The following is a 23708-nucleotide window of genomic DNA, read 5'->3' as shown; positions in this document are numbered from 1 at the left end:
GGGGTTAAAGTCTCTAAACATGAATATGAACTTGAATTGTGTGTTGAACTAAAGTGTGGTGAGAATGGGTATAAGATTGACAATGATATGTTAATGGTTTTTGAAGGTCTTGATGACCTTAAATTGAATTGTATGATAAATTTAGTTAAGGTATTTGCCTATTGAACTGATTGAGCAACAAAGGCTCCCATGAGGACCATGTGGTTATGTATAGTGTTGGATTGTCTAAATGGGTTAAAGTCCTAGGGTGTGAATTAAATAGATGATGATGTATGGATAAAGGGTTGGAGTCCCAATGTCGACTAATGATAGTCTCAATGGATTGAGGTTAAAGTCCCTTTCCTAATGAAAGATCTTGAGGTTAAAGTCCCTTGCCTAATGAAATTACTTGTCGTTAAAGTCCCATGCACAATAAGATCTCTTGAGGTTGAAGTGCCTCACCAAATGAAATACCTTGGGTTAGATTCCCCTTATCTAATACAGCAAGAGGTTAGAGTCCCTTTCCTAATGTGTGGGCATGTGGTTAGAGTCCCTTGCCTAAATAAATGTATGGGTGTGGTTAGAGTCCCTTACTTAAATAGAGTCTATATGGTTAGAATCCCTTGATTAATGAGTGTATACATGGTTAAAGTCCCATACCTATTAGGAATTGTTTTAATCTAAGAGTGGAAGGTCAGAGTCCTCCACTTAATGTCTCATGATTGAGTGCTTTGAGAATATTGATAAGACTTTTCTACTTCTTTGGAATTTAATATGCTTATACATATGGATGAGGTTTTGAATATGGTTGGATATGATATATTATCTTTATGTTGATCGATGTTTTTATTTTAACCTTATCCTTGAGTTACATGCTAGTGCTCCAACCGCTAAGCATCTTTGGAGCTATATCCCCACATGAAATAAAGGTTGAAGCATTATCTTCTCTTCCTATACACTGATTAGGTGATCGAAGCGGTTTGTGCATTAACTTTTGAGTGGTAAGCTCCCTTACTTTGGAAGAAATTTCTTCTTGGTCTCCAATCTTTAGACTTAGTCTTATTTTGACTTTCTTTGGCTATTTGTCAATGGCTTATCCCGACATATACATTTCTAAACATCAATTTGTATAGAGGTATTTTGGATGACTGTGGACTTGGATGTATTGGTTAGTTTGATTAATCCAATGAAGTGTTTAGACATGTTTAAGTTATGTCTTGTAGTATGTTTTCCACTATCTTATTATACGATCAGGATTCACTCGACCCTTGTGATTGATGTAATCATTAGGCTGGGTTTTTTGGGTGACTTCCGCTTCATGTGGGTTTAAGGTGCCCATACGGCAAGGCCCGATTTTGGGTCATGTCAAGTTTGTATTATAGCCTAGGTTCATGGTTGGGTGTTCACAACATCGTGTAAATTAGAGTCTTTTTTATGAGTGTAAAGTGAGCCATACTTATAAGAGAGGGTTTACGAGACATTTTATGAAAATTTCACTTTCTTGCGTTCTAATCTCAAGGTATAGTGTCTAAGGTCTTTGGTTCTTCTGATTTCTATTTGCTATCTTTTAGATAATGACTCCAAGGAGATCTGAGATTCAGGTAAACCTTTCTGAGGGCTCTATGGATGAAGCTCGTCCATCTTTCAGGGTTTAGACCTTGGCTAGGGATGCTACATCTGACCATCATCGTGGGGTTCAATCTATCCCCACCAACCCCGACTATGAAAGTGACCCTCCTATTCCTTCACCTCAAGGAGATGCTACTAATGTTGAGTTTTGTTGCTCGATCAACCTCTTGACTCAATTGGTAGCCTTTCAATCGGAGTGTGGTGCTCTAGCTTCTGTTTCTTCTAAGGTCACAAGAATTAGCCAATTTATGAGGTTGGTATCTCTTATGTTTATGGGTACAAAGGTTGAGTATGATTCTTAAGTATTCGTTGATGAAATAGAGAATATCTTCTGAATTATGCATGCTTCGTAGATTGAGGTTGTTGAGTTTGCTTCCTAACAATTGAATGGTATAGAATACCAAAGGTACGAAGGGGGGAAATTGTCTAGGAGTGTTGATGCTAGTCCACTATGTGGGAGGATTTCTCTGAGGATTTCTTAGACCGCTTCTTTCTTCAAGATTTAAGGGAAGCAAAAACAGAAGAGTTTGTGAACATGAAGCAAGAGAGGATGTCTGTTTAAGAGTATGCCTTGAAATTCCATAAATTTTTAAGGTATGCTTCTAAGATGGATTCTAGCATAAGGGCTAGGATGCGTAAGTTTGTCTTGGGATTGTCCCATGAGTTAGTTGCTGAGAAAAAGGCGACCTTGTTTTGAAAATATAGATATTTCTAGACTGATTGTGTATATTCAGTAAGTGGAAGAAGAGAAAAAAAAAGTAAGTTGAGTTTAGTGAAAGTTAAGGGAAGAAGTTTAGGTCTTCCGAGCCTAGTGGCAGAGATGGGTGTAAGTGTCCACGGAAGAAGTGGGGGAGTTTGATTTTTCTTCCTCGGCTAGTGCTCACTCTCCTTACTCAAAGTTATTGGGTGATTGTCAATCTCAGTTTGGTGGTGGGTTCCATGCATAGGGTGCCCAATTCCAAGCTAGTTGTGCTCACTTTGGTCTACCCCACCCTCTTTGAAAATTCTGTGGTCAAAGTCATTATAGTCAGTGAGAGAAGAGGAGAAACAGATGTTTTAGTTGTGGTCAGATTGGGCACATACAGCGTGATTGCTCCTCTTTAGCAGCTTGTTGGGCCAATAGGGCTCCTATTGCTACTCCTTCTGCTTTCACACTAAAAGGTACTATGTCTGCTTCTGCTACTATTTTTTACACTAGCGTTGGCCAAAACCGCTTGTATGCACTTGCTATTCACCAGGATTCTGAGGCGTCTCCCGATGTTGTCTAGGGTATGTTGAGGCTTCTCTCCCATAATGTATATTGTTATCTTGATACCCCGTATGTGGTTTTACATCTTGATTATGGTCCCGAGAGTCTATCCATTACTTTTTTGGTTTCTATCATAGTAGGAGACTCTTTGATTGCTAGAAGGGTCTATAGAGGGTGTATAGTATCTGTTGGTGGTAGAGATACTCTTGTAGACTTTACATAGTTGGACATGGTCAATTTTGATATCATTTTGGGTATGGATTGGTTGCATTCGTGTTATGCTTCCTTAGATTGTCGGACACTTAGTGTTATGTTCAAATTCTCTAATGAGCCAATCATTGTATGGGAAGGTGGTTCCTTGGTGCCTAACGGAAGATTCATTTCTTATCTTAAATCCCAAAAGTTGATTTCAAAGGGGAGTTTGTATCATTTGGTCCGAGTTAAAGATTCTAACTCGGAGGAGCCTTATCTAGAATTTGTTTCCGTGGTCAATGAGTTTCCCAAAGTATTTCTCGATGATCTTCCTGGTGTTCCTCCCAAAAGGGAAATTGATTTTGGGATTGATCTTTCTTTGGACACTCGTCTAATTTCCATCTCTCTTTATCGAATGGCTCCGGTGGAACTAAAAGAGCTTAAGAAGAAATTGAAGGACCTCTTAGGTAAATGTTTTATTCGTCCTAGTATGTCTCTTTGGGGTGCTTCCATGTAGTTTGTGCTGAAGAAGGATGGTTTCCTTCATATGTCCATTGCTTATCATCAGTTGAACAATGTGACTATAAAGAATAAGTATCCTATTCCCAGGATAGATGATTTGTTTGATCAACATAAGGGTGCGAAGTGTTTCTCTAAGATTGATCTTAGATTGGGTTATCATCAACTGAAAATTAGGGATACGAAAATCCCTAAAACTACTTTTAAAACCCGATATGGTCACTATGAGTTTCTTGTCATGTCTTTTGGATTGACCAATTCCCTGGCAGCATCCATGGACTTGATGAATAGGGTCTTCCATCCATTCTTGGAAATATTTGTCATTATATTCATTGATGACATCTTAGTCTATTCTAAGAGTGAGGGAGATCACATCGATCACCTCTGTGCCGTGTTGTAAACCTTAAAGGATCATTATTTGTATGCCAATTTCTCCAAGTGTGAGTTTTGATTAAATTCGGTAGCTTTTCTTGATCATGTTATCTCTAGTGAAAGGATCATGGTAGATCCCCAAAAGGTTGTGGTAGTTAAGAAGTAGCCTAGACCTATGACTTTAATCGATGTTTAGAGCTTCTTGGGTCTAGCCGTTTACTATAAAAGGTTTGTTGAGAGTTTTTTGACCATAGCTGCCCCATTGGCCAAGTTGACCCAGAAGAAGTTCATGTTCATGGTCGGATGCATGTGAGGGTAGTTTTGAGAAGTTGAAAGATAAATTGTCTTTGGCTCTACTCTTGTCCTTGCCCGAAGGTAATGATGGCTTTGTGGTGTATTGTCATGCTTCTCATATTAGTCTCGATTGTGTATTAATGCAACATGGTAGGGTGATCGCCTATGCTTCTAGGCAATTGAAATTTCACGAAAAGAACTACCCAACTCACGACATAAAGTTTTTAACTATGCTTATTGCGTTTAAGATTGGGCGACATTATTTTGATAGGGTTCATGTTGCTATCTTTTTTATCATAAGAGTCTTCAATATGTGTTTACTTAAAAAGAGTTGAACCTCAAGCAAATGATGTGGCTTGAGTTGTTGAAAGACTATGATATGAGTCATCATTACCATCCCGGTAAAGTTAATCTAGTGGATGAAGCTCTTAGTAGATTTTCCATGGGAAGTTTGTCCCATATGGATGAGGACAAGCGAGAATTAGTGAAGGACATTTTCCGTTTGGCTAATCTTGGAGTTTGACTTACGAACTCCGAGGGTGGTGGTGTATTTTTGCATCTGGTATCTTAGTCGTCTCTTGTTGTTGAGATAAAGGAAAAGAAAGTATTGGACCCCGACTTGATGAAGATCAAGAGAAATATGGTTCAACATGAAGTTGAAAACTTTGTGATTGGTGGTGATGGTATCTTGAGATACCAAGGTAGGTTATGTGTTCCAACCATCGATGGATTAAGGGAAAGGATCATGGTCGAGGCTCATGAATCTCGATATGCTATACATCCTGATTATACCAAGATGTATCATGATCTTAGAGAATTCTATTTGTGGGGTAAAATGAAATAAGATTTGGCTGGTTATGTGGCCAAGTGTATGGTGTGCCAACAAGTGAAAGTTAAGCACATGAGGCCCGGAGGCTTGTACTAAGAGATTGCCTTGCCCAAGTGGAAGTGGAAAGCAATTAATATAGATTTTTTTTCTAGCCTTCCTCGATCTTGGAAACAATGTGATTCTCTTTGGGTCATTGTTGATTGAATGACCAAGTCTGCTCACTTCTTGCCCGTAAGGACTAATTACTTGACGAAAGATTATGCTAAGTTATATCTTACGAAGATCATGAAGTTTCACGGTGCTCTAATTTTGATCATCTCAGATAGTGGTCCTCTATTTTCATCCCATTTTTGGTAGTTATTCCAAAAAATTTTGGGTACTACTGTGTGCATTAGTATCACTTTCCACCCACAGATGGATGGATAAGCAAAGAACAACATCAAAACATTAGAGGATATGTTATGGGCTAGTATGATTGATTAAGGTGGTAGTTGGTATGACCACTTGCCTTTGATTGAGTTCTCCTATAATAATATTTACCAGTCTAGCATTGGTAGGGTACCTTTTGAGGAATTGTATGGTAGGAGATGTCAATCTCCTCATGGGTGGTACGAATTTGGCGAGGGTAAGTTTCTTGGCCATAATTTAGTTCACCAAGCCATATAGAAGGTGAAGGTAATCCATGATAGATTGAAAACCACTCAAAGTCTCCAAAAGTCCTACGCAGATGTAAGACATAGGGACTTAGAGTTTAATGTTGGTGATTGGGTATTCTTGAAAGTGTCTCCCGTAAAAGGAGTGATGCAATTTGGTAAAAAGAGGGAAGCTTAGTCCCCGGTATGTTAGTCCTTACTTGGTTGTGAAGAGGGTTGGCAATGTTGCCTATGAGTTGGAGTTGCCATCTAGCATGTCTCATTGGTTATTTCTTTGAGAGATGTTGATATCTCAGACTCTTTTCCTATGAGGAGATCTCAGTGAGGATCTTGGATCGGCAAGTTCACCAGTTGTGAATGAAAGAAGTGGCTTCGGTGAAGATTCAATGAAGGAACCAAAAGTCCAAGAAAGCTACGTGGGAGGAGGAAGAGGACATGAAGTATAAGTATCCACGTTTTTTTTCTATCTCGGGAACATGTGATAAAGGTATGAGTTAATCTTCTTACGTTGATTTATGTCTTGATACACAATGGGTTAAGGTCCCTAATGTGTTAAATTGAGTTATACCTTGTTTAGACAATGGGTTAAAGCCCCCAAGCTTTGGACTGATTTGTATCTTGTTAGACCATAGGTTTAAGTCTCTAATGTCTTAGAATTATGTGTGTCCTTATTATAATGGGTTTAAGCCCCTAGTACTTTGAGTTGATTCAAGCCTTTGAAAGATGATAGGTTCGAGTGACTAATTTTTTATTTGAGAAAGTATCTTTGATAAGCTGATGGGTTAAAGTACTTAAGTTGTGAAATGAGTAAGCATTTTGATAAGTAATGGGTTTGAGTCCCAAAGTTGGCGAAATGAATGATTGATTGATATCGAGCATGATATCTATTGTATTCATGTAGTATACTTAGTTCTAAGTTGTTTAAAGAATGGTTTAATGCTTGATAAAGTGTCTATTTGTGTTTATGCTCGCCTTATCCATCATTTGAGGGGAATGATCCAAGTTGGGGGGAATTGAAACACCTAGACTTTGAACCATTGAAAAATTCCCTCACTTGATTTCTCTAGACTTGATACAACTCGTGTTGTACCCTAGGCAGTGTGTCGTGGGTTATTCATTGTCGTAGGTACGAGTTCCCCCCCCTCAATCGTACACTAAGGTATGAGTCGTACCCAACATAGTCGTCTATGTGGTGTCTTGAACTTAAAGTGGACTATTTTTTGTACGAGTGTTGTGTACAGTTTTGGGCATGAGTCAGACCCTTTGTATATGATTCAACGGTGTGTAGTCGTACCCTAACCAGAATATATGACCATGGATAAGCCTACGGTATGAGTTAGGGTACCACTCGTAACCTAGGGTACGATTGACTCAAGTGAGTCGTACCCACTTGGACGGTCATTTTCCATATTTTAGTTGAGGACCTTATGGTCATTTCCCACCCTAAAAAGTCTCATTCCCCTCACTATATAAGTGTTTGTAACCTCCTAAACATCTATTTTGATGGATCAAACACCCTAAATACTCTCGCAAACTCATTTGTGAAGAATTGGAGGCTAGGGTTTCAAGGGTGATCTTCAAGAGGAAAAGTGAAGTCAAGACACTTGGTGAATCAAGTTGTCGGAAGAATGTAACTCTTCCCCTTTATAAATAACTTTAAACCCATGTATTTTACAATTGAATTAGTAAGTGTACACGGTGATTTTGAAATTAAATAAAAAAGGTTTTGTTGCCTAATGATGAATAATGATGACTTTTGCTTATGTTTATACATGTTATTGATGATGATTTTCACATGTGGTTTCTTGTAGTATGTGGTATAACATGTGATCCTTGAGTAACTCTAATATTGATGATTTCTACCATGAAAATGTCCTTGGTAAAGGCATGCACACTAGGTGTTTGTGAAAATGTCTAAGTGAATTGTCTAGCCTTATGTTGGTGATGTTTTGAACTAGGGCAATGGCCTAATAAGTACGACTTTTTGTTAAATAATATTGTAAGGGCATTATGAGCCATGTATGGTAAAAATAATTACCTTGTTTATTGATGGTTAATGGGGGGTTAAAGTCTCTAAACACGACTATGAACTTGAATTATGTGTTGAACTAATATGTGGTGAGAATGTGGTATAAGATTGCCAATGAGATATGAATGGTTTGTGAAGGTGTTGATGACCCTAAATTGATTTGTATGATGAATTGAGTTAAGGCATTTGCCTATGGAAATTGTTGAGCAACAAAGGCTCCCATGAGAACCATGTGGTCATGTATAGTGTTGTATTGTCTAAACGGGTTAAAGTCCTTGTGTGTGAATTGAATAGATGATGATGTATGGACAAAGATTTAGAGTCCCAATGTCGACTAATGATAGTCATAATTTCTTGAGGTTAAATTCCCTTGCATAATGAAAGGGCTTGAGGTTAAAGTCCCTTGCCTAATGAAATCGCTTGAGGTTAAAGTCCCTTGCACAATGAGATCTCTTGAGGTTGTAGTGCCTCGCCAAATAGAATGACTTGGGTTAGAGTTCCCTATCTAATACGCATAAGGTTAGAGTCCTTTTCCTAATATGTGGGCATTTGGTTAGAGTCCCTTTCCTAAATGAATACGCGTGTGTGGTTAGAGTATCTTTCTTAAATAGATATGTATGTGGTTAGAGTCCCTTGCTTAATGAGTGTATGCATGGTTAAAGTCCTTCATCTAAGTAATACATGAATGTCATTGAAGCCCCATAACTAATAAGAATTGTTTTAATATAAGTGTGAAAGGTCGGAGTCCTCCACTCTATGTCTCATGATTGAGTGCTTTGAGAATGTTGTTAAGACTTTTTACTTGTTTGACATGTGATATGCCGATATGTATGCATGAGTTATTGAATATGGTTAGATATGATATATTGTCTTGATGTTGATTGATGGTGATGTTTTATCCTTATCCTTGAGTTACATTCTAGCGCTCCAATCGCTAACCATATTTGGACGCTATGTTCCCACGCGACATAGGGGCCGGAGCATCATCTTCTCTTCCTGTATAGTGATTAGGTGATCAAAGCGGTTTGTGCATTGACTTTTGAGTGGTGACATTCCTTACTTTGGAAGACATTCATTCTTGGTCTTCTATCTTTAGACTTAGTGTTGTTTTTACTTAGTTTGGCGATTGTCAAGGGCTTGTCCCAACATATACATTTCTAAACATCGGTTTATATAGAGGTATTTTGGATGACTATGGGCTTGGGTGTATTGGTTAGTTTGATGAATCCAATTTATTTTTTAGACATGTTTAAGCTATGTCTTATAGCATGTTTTCTGCTATCTTATTATACGGTCGGGATGCACCCGACCCTAGTGATTGATGTGATGATTAGGTTGGGTGTAACGCCCCGAGATCCCATCCTAAGACATCACACGGTGCTTATGAACCCGAAGAACCACAAGCTAACCCTTTACTAATATCTATACCTGTATAATATCTAAAATAAATGCGAAAACTAGCCATAAGGTTCAACACATCTATAAATACTCAAAACAGAAAACTGAATACTAATACATCTGTCTGAAAAGCCTTTAAACTATCTGAACTGTGGAGTTGATGGGACATGTCCCCAACTAACTCCATCAACTGAAAGTAAATAAAATCTGATGCAATAATAGTAAACTGAGATTCTTCCTCGAAAGAAGAGGACTCACGGCTATGGCTACTGCTGCTGGCTGGGACTGAACTGCTGAGGAAACTCAGGATCCTGTGCCTCTGAACCTATGGTGTCAAATAGAACACTATAGCGCAAATGAGTCAGTACAGAAATGTACCGAGTATGTAGATGAGGTAGGTTAAATGCAAGGGCTCATGCATGCATAATATCTAAACTGAATAATCATGAAAATATCGCACGAGAACACATACACATACATGAATGCATAGACCATAGTCACAATCATTACAACTCTAGAGACTGAAACTCGGATACTGCCTTACTACAGACTGAATGCACTACTGGTACTGAGATACTAAGATACTAACTCATCTAATACTGATGACTAAGAAATTGGATATACTTATATCGATGACTGAATTCTGAGCTTACTACTCTCGATTGACAAGATTAAAGATCAACGTCTCTAACGGATAATTAAGGAAGCTATTATTAATGGTAAGGAAATGATCATATCAGAATCTGACAACAAGAATACTCAATAGAATTTGAGACTATGATCAAGCTTGTCTGGCGGCATATCTCTGAATATGACATTAAATAATTGTATATGAGACCAAACCTATCTGACGGATGGTCTATGAATCAATGGAACTATCTGAATTCCTCATAGAGATAGATGACTGTATCTGACAGTCCTGATTTTTGAAGATTGATACTGAGACTGAGACTGAATCTGAAACTGAAACTGTGGGAAGTAGTTACTTAACTGACATGCCCCAACCTACCACAGGTGGAGTCCAACCTATAACCCCAGTTGGAAGGGTGTCAATACCGTGCCACGGGTAAAGACCTCTCTCTGGTCAATCCTCTTTAGCGGATGACCCTTAACAGGAAGTTGACCTAAGGCAATATCATAGTCTAATACTTTCTCTCTAGAGGTGACAACCTTTTTCCTGACGGTGAATCCTGTATTCTGCGCTGGCTATGTAGTTTCGTAGGTCAGTGATTTCTACTAACGACTCCGGCCTCTCTCTCTTTGGCGGGAGGAGCCACCATTCCTCCCCTCGCTTGGTGCTAGTTTCTACTCCTAATGAAAGACTCTAATTGAATTCTTAACTGAACACAACTGAGCTGAATCTGATACTGATCATGTTTCTCAAAAGATCTAACTAAGTTACGCTGAGATCACATAGTTACATATCTGACGAAAATGGTATTAAATCATGGTATCTGACCGATGATATAGAGCTTGAATAGATTACTCGAATCGCTTCTAAGATTAGAGTTGAACACTTGAATACTATTAGATCTTAGATGATCAGAGGACAGAGGCTAGATTACTCGCGATACGAAGATTACAGAGGTAACTGAGATTACTGAGAATTCTTAAGTATTGTAACTGTCTGAGGATACAGCATTCTATAATTCACTGAGTTCTGAGAGTCATGGCTCAACTAAAATTATCTTAAAACAGACACGGGTTCTAGACAACCGCTAAATTGTCGTGTATAAATACCCCCAGGACACGATAACATAAAATAAAGCATAATCATTCCTCCATCATTACAACCATTCATTTATCATCATCATCACAATCATCCATTTATCATCACAGTCATTCATTCATCATCATTATCATTAAAGCATTACTTCAAGCATTTAAGGATCATAAACATCTATTCATTACCACCATCACTAACGGGTCACTTCAAGCATTTCAGAATCATAAACATACAATAGCGTAGAGGAAACATGCTACTAGACCATACTCCATTCAACAAGGTCCTACATCAAGTACTTCATACCTATATTAGTCTCGACATGTATTTGAAGATCACATGACTTGGGGAAACTTCATACTATCATGTCATAAGTTACTTGCTAACCACTTGGCATGTATTAAAAGATTAGCATATACCAAGGAGCACATAATTGGGGGATTTACAATCATCATATATCAACTTGTTCGCTAAGGTCATTCAACAACACTAAGCAAGTATGGGTTTACACATACTTGGGGATTTATACTACTATGGCACATTTCACTCACTAAGGCATTTTATCAAACACTAGGCATGCATGGACTAGTTTACAATTTGGGGTTTCCTATTCAACATACTATAAAGGCCATTATGCTTCACCTAAGCTTTTTATCAAGCCTATGGGGGAAATGCTTCGTGTAATCCACCATTTCTACACCCAAAGGACATGAACACATCACATAGAAACCAACTTCAAGAGGGTTTATCACAAACATCACATGACTTCCACATACTAGGGTCAAAGATTATGAATCTTGTAAACAAACATAAATCAAAAATCAACAACACATGTAACATCAATTTCGACTCACATGAATTATTAACAACTCATAAACATGAAATATTTGAGGTTTAGAAAAGGGTACTTGACCTTCTTGGATGAAAGGGACCCAAGAATCAACATCTACATACTTGGGGAAACTCTTTTCTTGAAGATTCTTGGAAAGATTTCTTGATTTCTCTTGATTCTCTCTTGATTTTTGTTGAAGAAAAATAGAAGGTTTTGATTTTGGAAACCCTAGTTTTTGGAGTGGATGGAGAGAAAATGAGGCCAAATCTCGTATAAGGGAGTATATATAGGGGTTGGTAAAAGTCCCTTTTTACCCTTAGAATTAAACTGAAAAATTCTAATTTTACATGCGGGCGCGACGCACCATAATCGTGCCAGCTCACTGGAATTTGGACAATTGGGAAACTGCATGATGACATGATGTAGTGGAAATCGTATTACCCCTGGGTTACGAACTGAAACAATACCGCGACGTGGTGGAATCGTGGAGTTTCACTGGAATTTGACAAATTCTGAAATTAAGCCTTGGCGCAATGCACCATAATCGCGGAGGCTCACTGGATTTTGACGATTGCTATTTTGGCTGGCTCCACGATGTGCTAAAGTGCCAGGCGGCACGCTGTATCACTAAAATGGCTCTAACTCTTCACCCGACTGTCCGATTTGGGCAAATTTTATATCTATGGAAAGCTTATTCAAGGCTCTACATGAAAAAAAGTAGAAATTAGGAAAATTCCACACAATTCAAAGTATTCCATACTTAGGAATATATTTCTGAAACTTTTAGACTCGGATTCTCACTTTACTAAATACGCTCTAAGGCTTAGACTGGAAGAGAATTTTGTGGGACATTACATTAGGTTATCAGGGTGACCTCCAATTTATGTAGGCTTAAGGTGCCCACATGACATGGACCGGTTTTGGGTTATGTCAGTTCCCTTTGGATGTTTATAGAATATCACAATTGAATAAGGTGACGGTGAAAAATAAGTATCCTCTGCCTAGGATAGATCATCTCTTTGACCAGTTTCAGGGTGCTAGTTGTTTTTTAAGATTGATTTTCATATCAGTTTGTCATCAGTAGAAGATTAGGGAGGCGGATATACCTAAGACTACCTTTCAAACCTAATATGTTCATTTTGAGTTTTTAGTGATGTCATTCAGGTTGACAAATGCTCCGACTACATTTATGGTCTTAATGAACAAGGTATTCAAACATTTCTAGGATTTATACATGATTGTGTTTATTAAAGACATCTTGATATATTTTAAGAGTGAGGAGGATCATGCCAATCACCTCTGTATAGTGTTGCAGACTCTTAAGGATCAACGTTTGTATGCCAAGTTCTAAAAATATGAATTTTGGTTGAATGTTGTGACCTTCCTTGGTCATGTTGTTTCTAGTAAGAGGATCATGGTGGATACACAGAAGGTTGACGTAGTAATGAAGTGGCCTAGACCCATGACTCCAATCAACATTTGGAGCTTTTTGGGTATAGCCTAGTATTATAGGATATTTGTAGAAAGTTTTTCATTTATTACTGCTCCATTGACTAATTTGACTTAAATAAAAAGTGGAAGTTTTTGTGGTTCGATGCTTACGAGGGTAGCTTTGAGAGGCTGAAGGATAAATTGACTTTGGCTCTAGTTTTGACCCTACCCAAAGGTATTGATGGGTTTGTTATTTACTATGATTTATCGCATGTGGGACTAGGTTGTGTCTGATGTAGCATGGTAAGGTTATGGCCTATGATTCTAGGAAGCGGAAAGTTTATAAAAGGAATTACCCAACCCATAATTTGGAATTAGCGGTTGTTATGTTTGCATTGAAGAATTGGTGTCATTACTTGTATGGGGTTCATGTTTATACCTATTCATATCATAAATGCTTGCAGTATGTGTTCACTCAGAAAGGTTTGAATCATAGGAAAACGAGATGGCTTGAGTTGGTCAAGGACTATGAGATGAGTCTTCATTGCCATCCAGGTAAAACTAATATGGTTGTTGATGCTCTTAGCAAGTTATCCATGGGTAGATTGCCTCATGTCGATAAGGAGAAGCATGGATTGGTGAAGGACATTCATCAGTTCGCTAATCTTAGTTGACATAAAACAAAACCCAGGCCATGTGGTATGGGCACCCTAATCTCATATGAATTGGAGGTCACCCTAATAACGCAGTCCAAACATCTCATCATACTGTAGGAGTTGAATGGACTCCAACTCACAAGTCAATATTTTTGAAAGTAATATCATAAGTCAACATTAGATTCATAATATCTAACTCACACACAAGTTCATAGTTGTTCACAATACTCTACACAAAATGAAGTCAATAAATGGATATGTCGAGACAAGCCCTCGGCGATAGCCAAACCAAGTCTAAATAAGACTAAGTCTAAACATAAGAGACCAAGAGATGAAGATCTTCTGGAGTAAGGAAGCTCACCACTTCAAGTCAATGCATGAACCGCTTCAATCGCCTAATCACTGCGCGAGAAGAGAAGAAGATGCTTCAGCCCCTATATCGCATTCTGATATAGTGTCCAAAGGCAGTTAGCGGTTGGAACGCAAGTATGTAACTTAAGGATAAGTGGTAAAATATCATCATCAAGTCAATATATCATATTTTATCTCATTCACAAACTTATACATACATATAGATATATCACATGCTAATCAAGATATTAAGGCTCATCATCATTCTTAAGCATTCATTCATTAGATATGAAGTGGGGGACTCCGACCCTCCATACTTATAGGTTCAACAACTCACATTATGCATAAGGCTTTAACTATATACGCAAGAGAAGGGGCTCTGGCCATACACACATCCAATTAGACATAGGACTTCAACCACGTGTCCACACATTCAATTGGACATGGGTATGTGGCAAGGGACTATAACCTCATGCTACACACAGACTCTAACCACAAGTCATTCACTCGGCGAGGTTCACTAATCTCAAGAGATATCTTTAAGAAAGGGACGTTAACCTTGAACAATATCATTATGCAAGGGACTTCAACCTCAAGCCATTTATAAGGTAAGGGAATTCAACCTCAAGCCACCACATAAGTCAAAGGTTTTGACCTCAAGACATTGCAACTATCATTAGTTGATATTTGGGACTTTAACCCTTTGCCCATGAATCAACATACATTGAATGAAACATTTAAGGACTATAACAATTTTAGCCAATTCAACACTACACATGACCACATGGTCCTTATGGGAGCCTTCATTGCTCAACTATTTCAATAGGCCAATGTCTTCACTTAATTAAACATACAACTCAAGTTACGTCCATCAATACCCTCATAACATTTCATATTTCAATAACAATCTTATACCACATTCCCACCAACTTGGGTTCAACACACAATTTAAGTTCATATTTAATTTAGGGACTTTACCCTCTTAATAGCCATAAAGCAACTAGGTCATCAATTTTACCATACATGGTTCATAATTCCCTTAACACATCATTTTTCAATAATTCATGCTCATGGAGACATTGCCCTAGTCTAATACATCACCAATATATGACTAAACAATTCACTTAGACATTTCTCCAAACTCCTTGGATGCATACCTTCAACAAGGCTATTTATATTGTAGATATTATAAAGATTAGGGTTACTCATGACCCTCATGTTAAACCGCATACATCGAGCACCCACACATGCAAATCATCATCAATATCACATATAAACATAAGTCTCAGTAAGATTTAACATTATACATCATTAGGCAACAAAAACTTTTTCATTTGATTTTAAAACAACCATGTACACTTACTAATCCAAGTGTGAAATACATGGGTATAGAGATATTTAAATAAGGTAAGAGATACATACCTTAAACAAGATGACACACTAACAATCTTGGCTACTTGTTTTCACTAGATGAGCTCCCTCCAAACCTTAGCCTTCAATCCTACTTGAAGAAGCTTTTAGAGTATTTTGGAGTGTTTGAGTCTAGTAAATGAGGCCTTAGGAGGACACAATGACTTATATAGTGTGGGGAGTTGGGGATTTAGGCAAGTGACATGACCACAAAACCCTTAGTTAAAAGGTGAAAAGTGAACTCACCCAGGGTATGACTCCTCCATACGATTCCCTTAGTAATCCTATGTTTTCCTCCCATCCTTGCTACAACTACAATATCACAAGAAAATGATCAAAAACAGCCAAAAGTTACTTAAGACTTCGCAATTATTTAGAGTTAAAAGCCTCAAATATGTTAGCATCTGCTCACACATCAACACCCTCAACTTAAAACAATTACTTGTCCTCAAGAAACTAAAACACAACTAAGAGAATACAAAATACAATCAGCAGTCAGTCACTCGACTTTGCTCAAAAACACATGTATCCTCTCCAAGGTCAATCAACTTAAAAATCAGTTATGCGAACTTTTTGAAAATAACCATGCAACTCATAGGAATCAAGGTATGGCATCCATTCAGCAATGACACTCCTACATGAATCTACATCACATTCACCAAAATGAGTCAACAAATGGTAGTATACATACTGTGCCCTCCCAGCAAAGAAATTTCCCTTTTTTCTCATTATCAACAATCAAGGTATAATCATGGGGATAATCACAAAGGCTCTCGAACTCAAAATGAAGTTCAACCAGTGTATGCCAAATACCATATGCTTGCCCTTATCATTATTACTGAGGTGTCTAGACAGGTAAGCTAGGATCACTATAGGACTATCTTAGACTTGTAGCGTATTATAGGGGATGGTATGGTATTAAACTACATTTAGAATTACTAACCTCCTTGGCACTACCTTATCTTGTGGGGTCTACTTATTAACCTCGTTTCCTCTTTTTATTTTATCTTGATCGCAAAACAAGGTGTGGTATTTCTTTTTATTCAAATAATTTTCATTTTATTGCTCTTTTTCACTAACGCCTAACTATCAATTTTTTTTTTGGATCTTTGTTTGCTTTTCTTTTTATTTTACCTTTTTTCATACCCAGTTTATCTCACGCATCCCTATAATAGCCACCCTAAACTTAGGCTATTTGCCTAAGTTAAGGTGCACAGTGTCCAAGGAGGACTAGGGCCAAAATGGGTTCATTATGATTTAAAAAGGGAAGGTGATGGGTTTCATAGAAAGAAAATGGTCAATTTTGGTGCAAACGGGGACCAAGGGGTATAATGTATTACAGGGAAGGTCATTTAGGCTAAAAGTGACTGAAATTCAAAAACGACCTATTATCCTTTCCTAATTCCTATCCTTCAACTACGGTAAGACGAACCGCGCAAGTTCTAGATTAGGCAATACAAAGGGAATGCAGTAAAGCCTCACACACACTTGGCATATAAGCATATTACTAGCTACTACTCATCCAGTTCATGCAAATGTTTGGCAGTGATTGTTAAGTTACTAGAACTAATGCCACAACAAGATTCATACATGGTCGCAATTTAATGTAGCTCACACAGTCATGCAATCAAACCAATAGAGAGGTGCTCAAAAATTCAGCAAACATGCAGACTGCTTCAAGTATAAGTACTTCTCCTAGTTACTTACACAGTTTGTAAAACGACAATACACCCCCACACCCTCAACTTAAAATCAGAAACAAATAAAACTAAGGGTTTAGGGCGTACCTGGTAGAGATCAAGTATGAGGATCATGGGGTTTTACCCCCACATTAGTATCTCCAGTTGATACACTTATATCTAGAGCCTGCTGCTACACTGGCTCAGCTACCACTACATCTGAAGAAGGTGCACTGGATGAGGCTCCTACGGCTCCATCTCGGAGCGCCTCCTCCCTTCTCAAGTGGTCCTCTAGGGATGCTTGTATTGCCTTTTTCAGGTTCTCTTTGTCAGTGGCCACTACCTGATCACTTACTTGTGTCATCTCTTCTGCTCATGTTTTTTGAGCCTTCTTCTTCTTCTTTGCCTCTTTCTCAGCTTTGACCTTATTCCTATCATATCCTTGTATCTTTCTCTTTCCTTCTCTCTTTTCATCTTTCTTTTTTTTGTTTTTCTTCTTCTGCATGGGCTTCTCAGTAAGATCAAGCAACTCTAATTTACTTTCAGGCTCCTCAGCCACATCTTCTATTACTGTAATACACTGGAGTTATCTAATCATTCCAAACTCTATCTTCATCTGCTTAAACTCAAATCTGAACTGTTCAAGCTCTATACTCGACATTTATCTTTCTCGCATATCAAACTAATTTTCCAAGTCAGAAAACTTAGCAGGAAAGGACTCATAAGGCTCAAGTGCAGCATTGATTCTATTATCTACTGCAGTTGCAAATTGCTTGGCAAACTGCTTTAGCTGACCCTCACACCATTGAGTTTATCTAGCGATCTTTCTAAAGTTTGGCAAGTTGAAAGCAAGTCCTGCTGGTGCTGCAGAAGCTGATGGAGCTGATTCAGTTGCAGGCACTGAACCTCAAAATCACTCCCCTCACTGCAATTTTCTCCAGTAATGGCATGTCTAATATTCTCTTACCTTTCTTGCATCTATTTTCCAGGTCCACCTAGTAGCTTACATAGAACTCTCATAATACTGCAAGGCTGTAGAAATCTCTTGTTCTGGTAGTCCACTCTAGGCCATAATCTTGGAACATTTTCATCACCTCCGGGTAGTTGATCAACCCTTTGGTAATGATTCATTTTTCTTCAAATATAGGTCTCCAAAAAGGTCTTTGCTGAGTTCTACGTAGACCATTAAGATATACCTTCTCATCTCCCAAAATGATCCATCTGACATTATCTTTAACCTTTGGGTTTTTGCATCTCACTAAAGCTCTCTGAATTAGAGAATCATCATCACTTTGATTTTCTGAGGATGGTGGTCCCAATTTTGTCTCCTCAGACCCCTGCTCTTTAAATTCAACCTTGTCAGACTCAGGCTATTTGAACTCGATTTACTTGGAACCCTCTAGTTTAGATGACTCACTCTCAGGTGGGGTAGTAGTTTCAGTATCATCACTATCCTCCACCTGAATGGGTTTAGGTGGAGGAGATGCCTTTGGGCTTGGTTTCTTTCTCTTCCACCTGAGTAGTGGTTCTTCATCTTCATAGTCGAAGTCCTCATTAATAAACTTTCGAACCACTTTTGGCTTTGCCACTTTCTTTGGAGTGTTAGGACTCTTTCTTTTGGGTGCCATTTTTATTCCTGATTGTCGACTTGCACACTTCCTTAACAATGGATCTTAGTTCGTATGAAGTTTGATCTTGAGGTGAGAAAATATGGATGAGAGAAAAAAGTTTGTTACTTTGCTTTCAATCCAATCTCTCAAGGGAAAGGTTTTATTGCTTGATTTTCTCCAAGTTTAGAAAGGAAAGGTTTTGTTGCTTAGTTGGGATCAAGTTGAAGAAGGAAGAAATATATTAGATATTCTAACTAAGGAAGGAAATAACTAAACATGGAAACAAAATAAACTAATGGGAAGGTGAAGAGTTTAAGCCTGGGCCGGGTCAGATCCAACTTAACAGCTGGGCCCGTAATACCTGATGACATAGATAAATGCCGTCAGAGTTGTGGTAACTCATTAGGCAATATCGTCAGGTTTAGGCAAACACTTCTTCATACTAGACCTCTTTGACGTTATTTTTTGGTAAGCCATCACAGGTGTGACGTCTTACCATAAAGGTTGTCAGGGTTCTTTTTAGCAGATAATCTTGATTTCACCTTCCAGCTATTAAAAACCTCACTATAAGAATAAAAACTAACCTAAAAATGAATGAAAATAAAATTTTGGGTTGCCTCCCAATAGCGGCTGATTTAGTGTCGCGGCACGACTTGGTCATCTTGACTACTTAGACTTTGTCAAGATGCCGTATCACTATTTTATTACCACCACCGTGGAATACATCCACAATCGAGAAGATGTTCATCTCCTCTAACTGCTTTGTAGGAGGTTGCATTTTAATTCTGGCCTCCTTTTTTCCATATCTGAACTTGAGCTCATTTAGCTCCATATTAACCAATATTCTCCCAGTGGATAATAATGGTATACCCAAAATAATTGGTACCTCAAAATCAACATCACAATCTAATATCACAAAGTCTGCAGGTAAAACAAAGTTATCCACTTTTACCGGTACATCATGCAATACACCCACTGGTAGCTTTTCCTATCTGTCTGCCATCACAATACAAATCATTGTGGGGGTAGGATCCCCCAATCCCAGCTTCTTGTAGATCTCAAAAGGCACCAGATTAATACTTTCTCCTAAGTCACATAAAGCTTCTGTAAACTTTATGGAACCCACTGTGCACGGTATAGTAAATGCTCCAGGATCAGGCTTTTTCTGCACTAAGGATTGTGAAGAGACTGCACTACAGTGATGGATGTTGTCCACTGGCTTACTACTTACCTTTCTCTTCTTTGTTAGCAAGTCCTTCATAAATTTAGCATAGCTTGGCATTTGCTCAAGTGCCTCCATCAATTGCACTATTACTGTCAGTTATTTCATTACTGCCATGAACTTGCTAAATTTTTCATTAGCTTTTTTCTTCTTCAACCTCTGGGGAAATGGAGGTGGTGGTCATGGCATTTGTTTCCATACCACTTCCTCTTTCTTATTGTCTTCTTTCTCTGACATGTCAACAAAGCCATCCACCTTCTCAGACTCCACTAGATTTTTTCCTTCTGATTGATCAACACTTACCTCCTTTTCCACAGCTTTGCCCATAGAAGGGCGAGATAACAGCTTACCACTCCAAGTGGTAATCGCTAAATAAGAGCCATCAGTCTGCGGGTTCTAAATCTTATCACTAGGTAAAGTGTTCATTTTTCTCTAGTTCAGAGTAGCCAAGAGTTGATCATCTGTTGCTCCAACTGCTTAATAGAAGCAGAGTATGAGCTAACTAACTGACTGAGGGTAGAAAACTCACTTTCCATATTAGTCACCCCCGAGTTAGTAGCTTTGACTCCCTTTAATAGCTTTTTCATCATGTCCTCCATGGACATCTTGCAAAAACTAGTAGATGCAGTATCCCGACTTCCTGGAGGAACATACAATCCACTCCTATCATTATTGTTTCTCCAATGTCCCTGCTCCCTATCTTTATAATCAAGCTTATCATGGAAAGTCCGACCTTGGTTCCCTTGGCTATTGCCTTGGAAACCCCCTTGATTACTCACATAGTTGGCCTCAGCATCAACAACTACAGATACGGTACCCTGAGCATCCACAACCTTAATTATTTCAGTCTTGCCGAATAGCAAGTGCTTAGCCAGCAAGTCTATCTACGTCTTCAAGTGGGCCATATCCTGATCTTACTCCTCATCCCTTCTACGCTATTCTGCAATAATACCACCAGCAATAGTAGGGCTAGCCACTACAGAATCCCTAGTGTGCTAAGCCCGACTTTGCTTGGTCATTCTATTTAGCATCTCAGAAGCATCCAAAAAAGAGAGGTCAATGAACGAACTACCTGCAGCGTCATCGACTATTAGCTTTGTCATAGAGTTGAAAGCTCTGTACGAAGTCTCCATCAAATACAAGTCCATCATATTGTGGTTCAGATATTGTGCAAGTTTCTTCTTAAACCTTTCCCAAGTCTAATGCAGTGCTTCAGTCGGAAGCTGTCTGAAGTTGGTAATCTGGTCCCTCAACTGTACCCTTCTGGAGGGTGGAAAGAACCGTTCTAGGAATACATCTTTCAACTGTCTCCAGTTGGTTATAAAATCAGGCTCTAACTCATTCAACCACATTGCTGCCTTTCTAGACAGAGACAATGGAAATAACCTCAATTTGATTGCATTTTGGCTCACTCCCAGAGTGTCAAAGGATTTGCAGATGGTGATGAATTTCACCAAATGCATGTTAGGATCATCACCAGGCAAGCCTCCAAATAACCCCTTCAGATTCAGGAGTTGGATCATGGTACTTGTTATGCTGAACTTTGCACCTAGTGCCAACGGTGACGGGATGATAGCACCCATTACACCAGCTCTGTTTATTCCTTCATCATCATCATCAGCCTCAAAGTGCATAGGCTGTTGACCATATCTACTTTGAACTGGGTGATTTCTATTGACATTTCACTGCACTAGTACAGCAACTTGCTCTGCTCTCCTTGGGTTTTAAGGATTCAGTAATTCCTCATCATCAGGGTTTTGGTGATGTGCTTGTTGACCCAAATTTTGCACATTTACCTGAGCCCTGGCTAAAGCAGCTAATTTTTTTTGCTTCCGGTTTTTCAGCCATTCTTCCAATTAGTTGAGGTTCTGGGTTAATTGGTAATAGTGGTGCTCCGGAACTTCTCATTTTTGGCATAAACAACACATTACCTACAATAAAAAAACAAATAAACATGAATCAAGGAAACTTAACTATCAGTAAATTTTTGCACACAAAATTTTCAGTCTACAACCGTATTCCCCGACAACGGCGCTATTTTTGATAACGCTCAAATTACATTCTTGAATGGGTGTAAGCGATCATTGTCAATATAAAACCCAACTAGGTTGGGGTCAAATCCCACAGGGAATAGGGTGTGAAACATCAATTTGTTTACGAAATACTTTACAGGTAGTTTATTATTTCCGAATGATGAGGGTTTAAAGTTCACAATGAATCAATCTTCACTTTCTGAATTATAGTATTGTTATCAATATAAATGGGAAACCAAAGTTATGATCACCAAAGGTTTCGGGTATTGAGTGATACTAGGTAATGCTAGAGACCCTCGGAATGAGTAGAACAACAGAATATCCCTAACTATGATACTATCTGACTTATCTCTCAACCTCACCAAACAATTTATTATCTAATTCTCTCGAACATAGATAATTTATCTATATCCAAACGGATGTAATCTTAGGTAGATTAATCCAGTTACGACATTAATCATTAAACTGAAGATTGGTAGATTCTGAGTCCCTGTTGATAATTCCCGTCCTCCGGTCTATTTCTCCGTTAGAAGCAAATAAAACCTAAGGCATAATCTAATGTTTGCAACCACTAGATTTCAGTTAAAACCACAGAATTTCAAGATGTTCTACTACTCCTTGAATCCGTTAAACACCTAGCATCATATCAAACCCTAATCCTTGGATCCCATAACCCCAACTAATGGAATTAGCCGCTCATGATTTGATGAAAGAAATTAGAAGTTGAATTCATGATGATAATAATCAACTTACGTATAGATGGAAAACAACAAGCAATTTCTTCAATTAAATCCCAAGTTAGAAACTCAAGAATAGTTGATAAGAAAGAAAACTAAGAATAATTGGCGAAAAAGAACAATGTGCCTGTTTCTCTCTCCAAAGTTCTTATTCTGAATAATGAAAACTTGATAATTTAAAAACCCTTAAAACTGCTATTTATACTAAAGGCTAATTAAGGTAATAAAATAACAAAATCATAGCTGGGCTCGGATTTAGGTGACGGCATATTGGTGTTGATCGTCAGGCTTCTGACGGCGTCTCAGATATATCATCAGAAGTCGTGCCTTCTTAACCTGTTCTGCCTTACTCTGACTATGTCTTTCGAAGGCTTACCAGAGGAGTGACAGCTTGTAGCAAATGTCATCAGACCTTTAGCTTATTTCACCATGCTCTGTCCCACTTAACGGCATCTTCTGACGGCTTACCACACTTGTGATGACATATTGAGAATGTCTTCACCTTAATCCAGCAACTCTTCTTCACTATTTTCCTGACACCTTTTTCTGGTAGCTTACCTCATCTATGACGACTTACAAGAAATGCCGTCAGACTCATATCAGCTCACTTGTACCAGATTTTACTTATTTTGTTCATCTTTCCTATTTTTTTCTCCCCTTTTTGCTACAACTACCATATCACAAGAAAACGATCAAAAAAACCCAAAAGTTGCTTAAGACTTTGCAATTATTTAGAGTAAAAAGCCTCAAATATGTTAGCATCTGCTCACACATCACCTACCAATAGTCATCAACTAACAAGGTCAATGATTTCACTCTACATGGTTCATAATTCATTTAATATATAATTTATAAATCATTCATGCTCATGGGGCCATTTC

The 23708-nt window shown here is 38.3% G+C and overlaps 1 protein-coding gene across 1 annotated transcript; it reads right to left on the bottom strand.

Annotated features, from left to right (window-relative positions):
* Positions 1 to 19505: 19505 nt before the first annotated feature.
* On the bottom strand, positions 19506 to 21965 carry LOC124897885. Its single transcript, XM_047411475.1, has 5 exons — positions 21854 to 21965; positions 20587 to 20697; positions 20259 to 20425; positions 19847 to 20090; positions 19506 to 19756 (listed from the first exon to the last, which is right to left on the bottom strand). Exons 1-5 carry the CDS (start codon positions 21963 to 21965, stop codon positions 19506 to 19508), a joined length of 885 nt encoding a protein of 294 aa, XP_047267431.1.
* Positions 21966 to 23708: the final 1743 nt, after the last annotated feature.

This window comes from Capsicum annuum, chromosome 1, assembly GCF_002878395.1.
Source record: "Capsicum annuum cultivar UCD-10X-F1 chromosome 1, UCD10Xv1.1, whole genome shotgun sequence".
Classification (NCBI taxonomy): domain Eukaryota; kingdom Viridiplantae; phylum Streptophyta; class Magnoliopsida; order Solanales; family Solanaceae; genus Capsicum; species Capsicum annuum.
The sequence above is the reverse complement of the archived record's forward strand: the minus strand, read 5'-3'. Positions and strand labels throughout refer to the sequence as shown.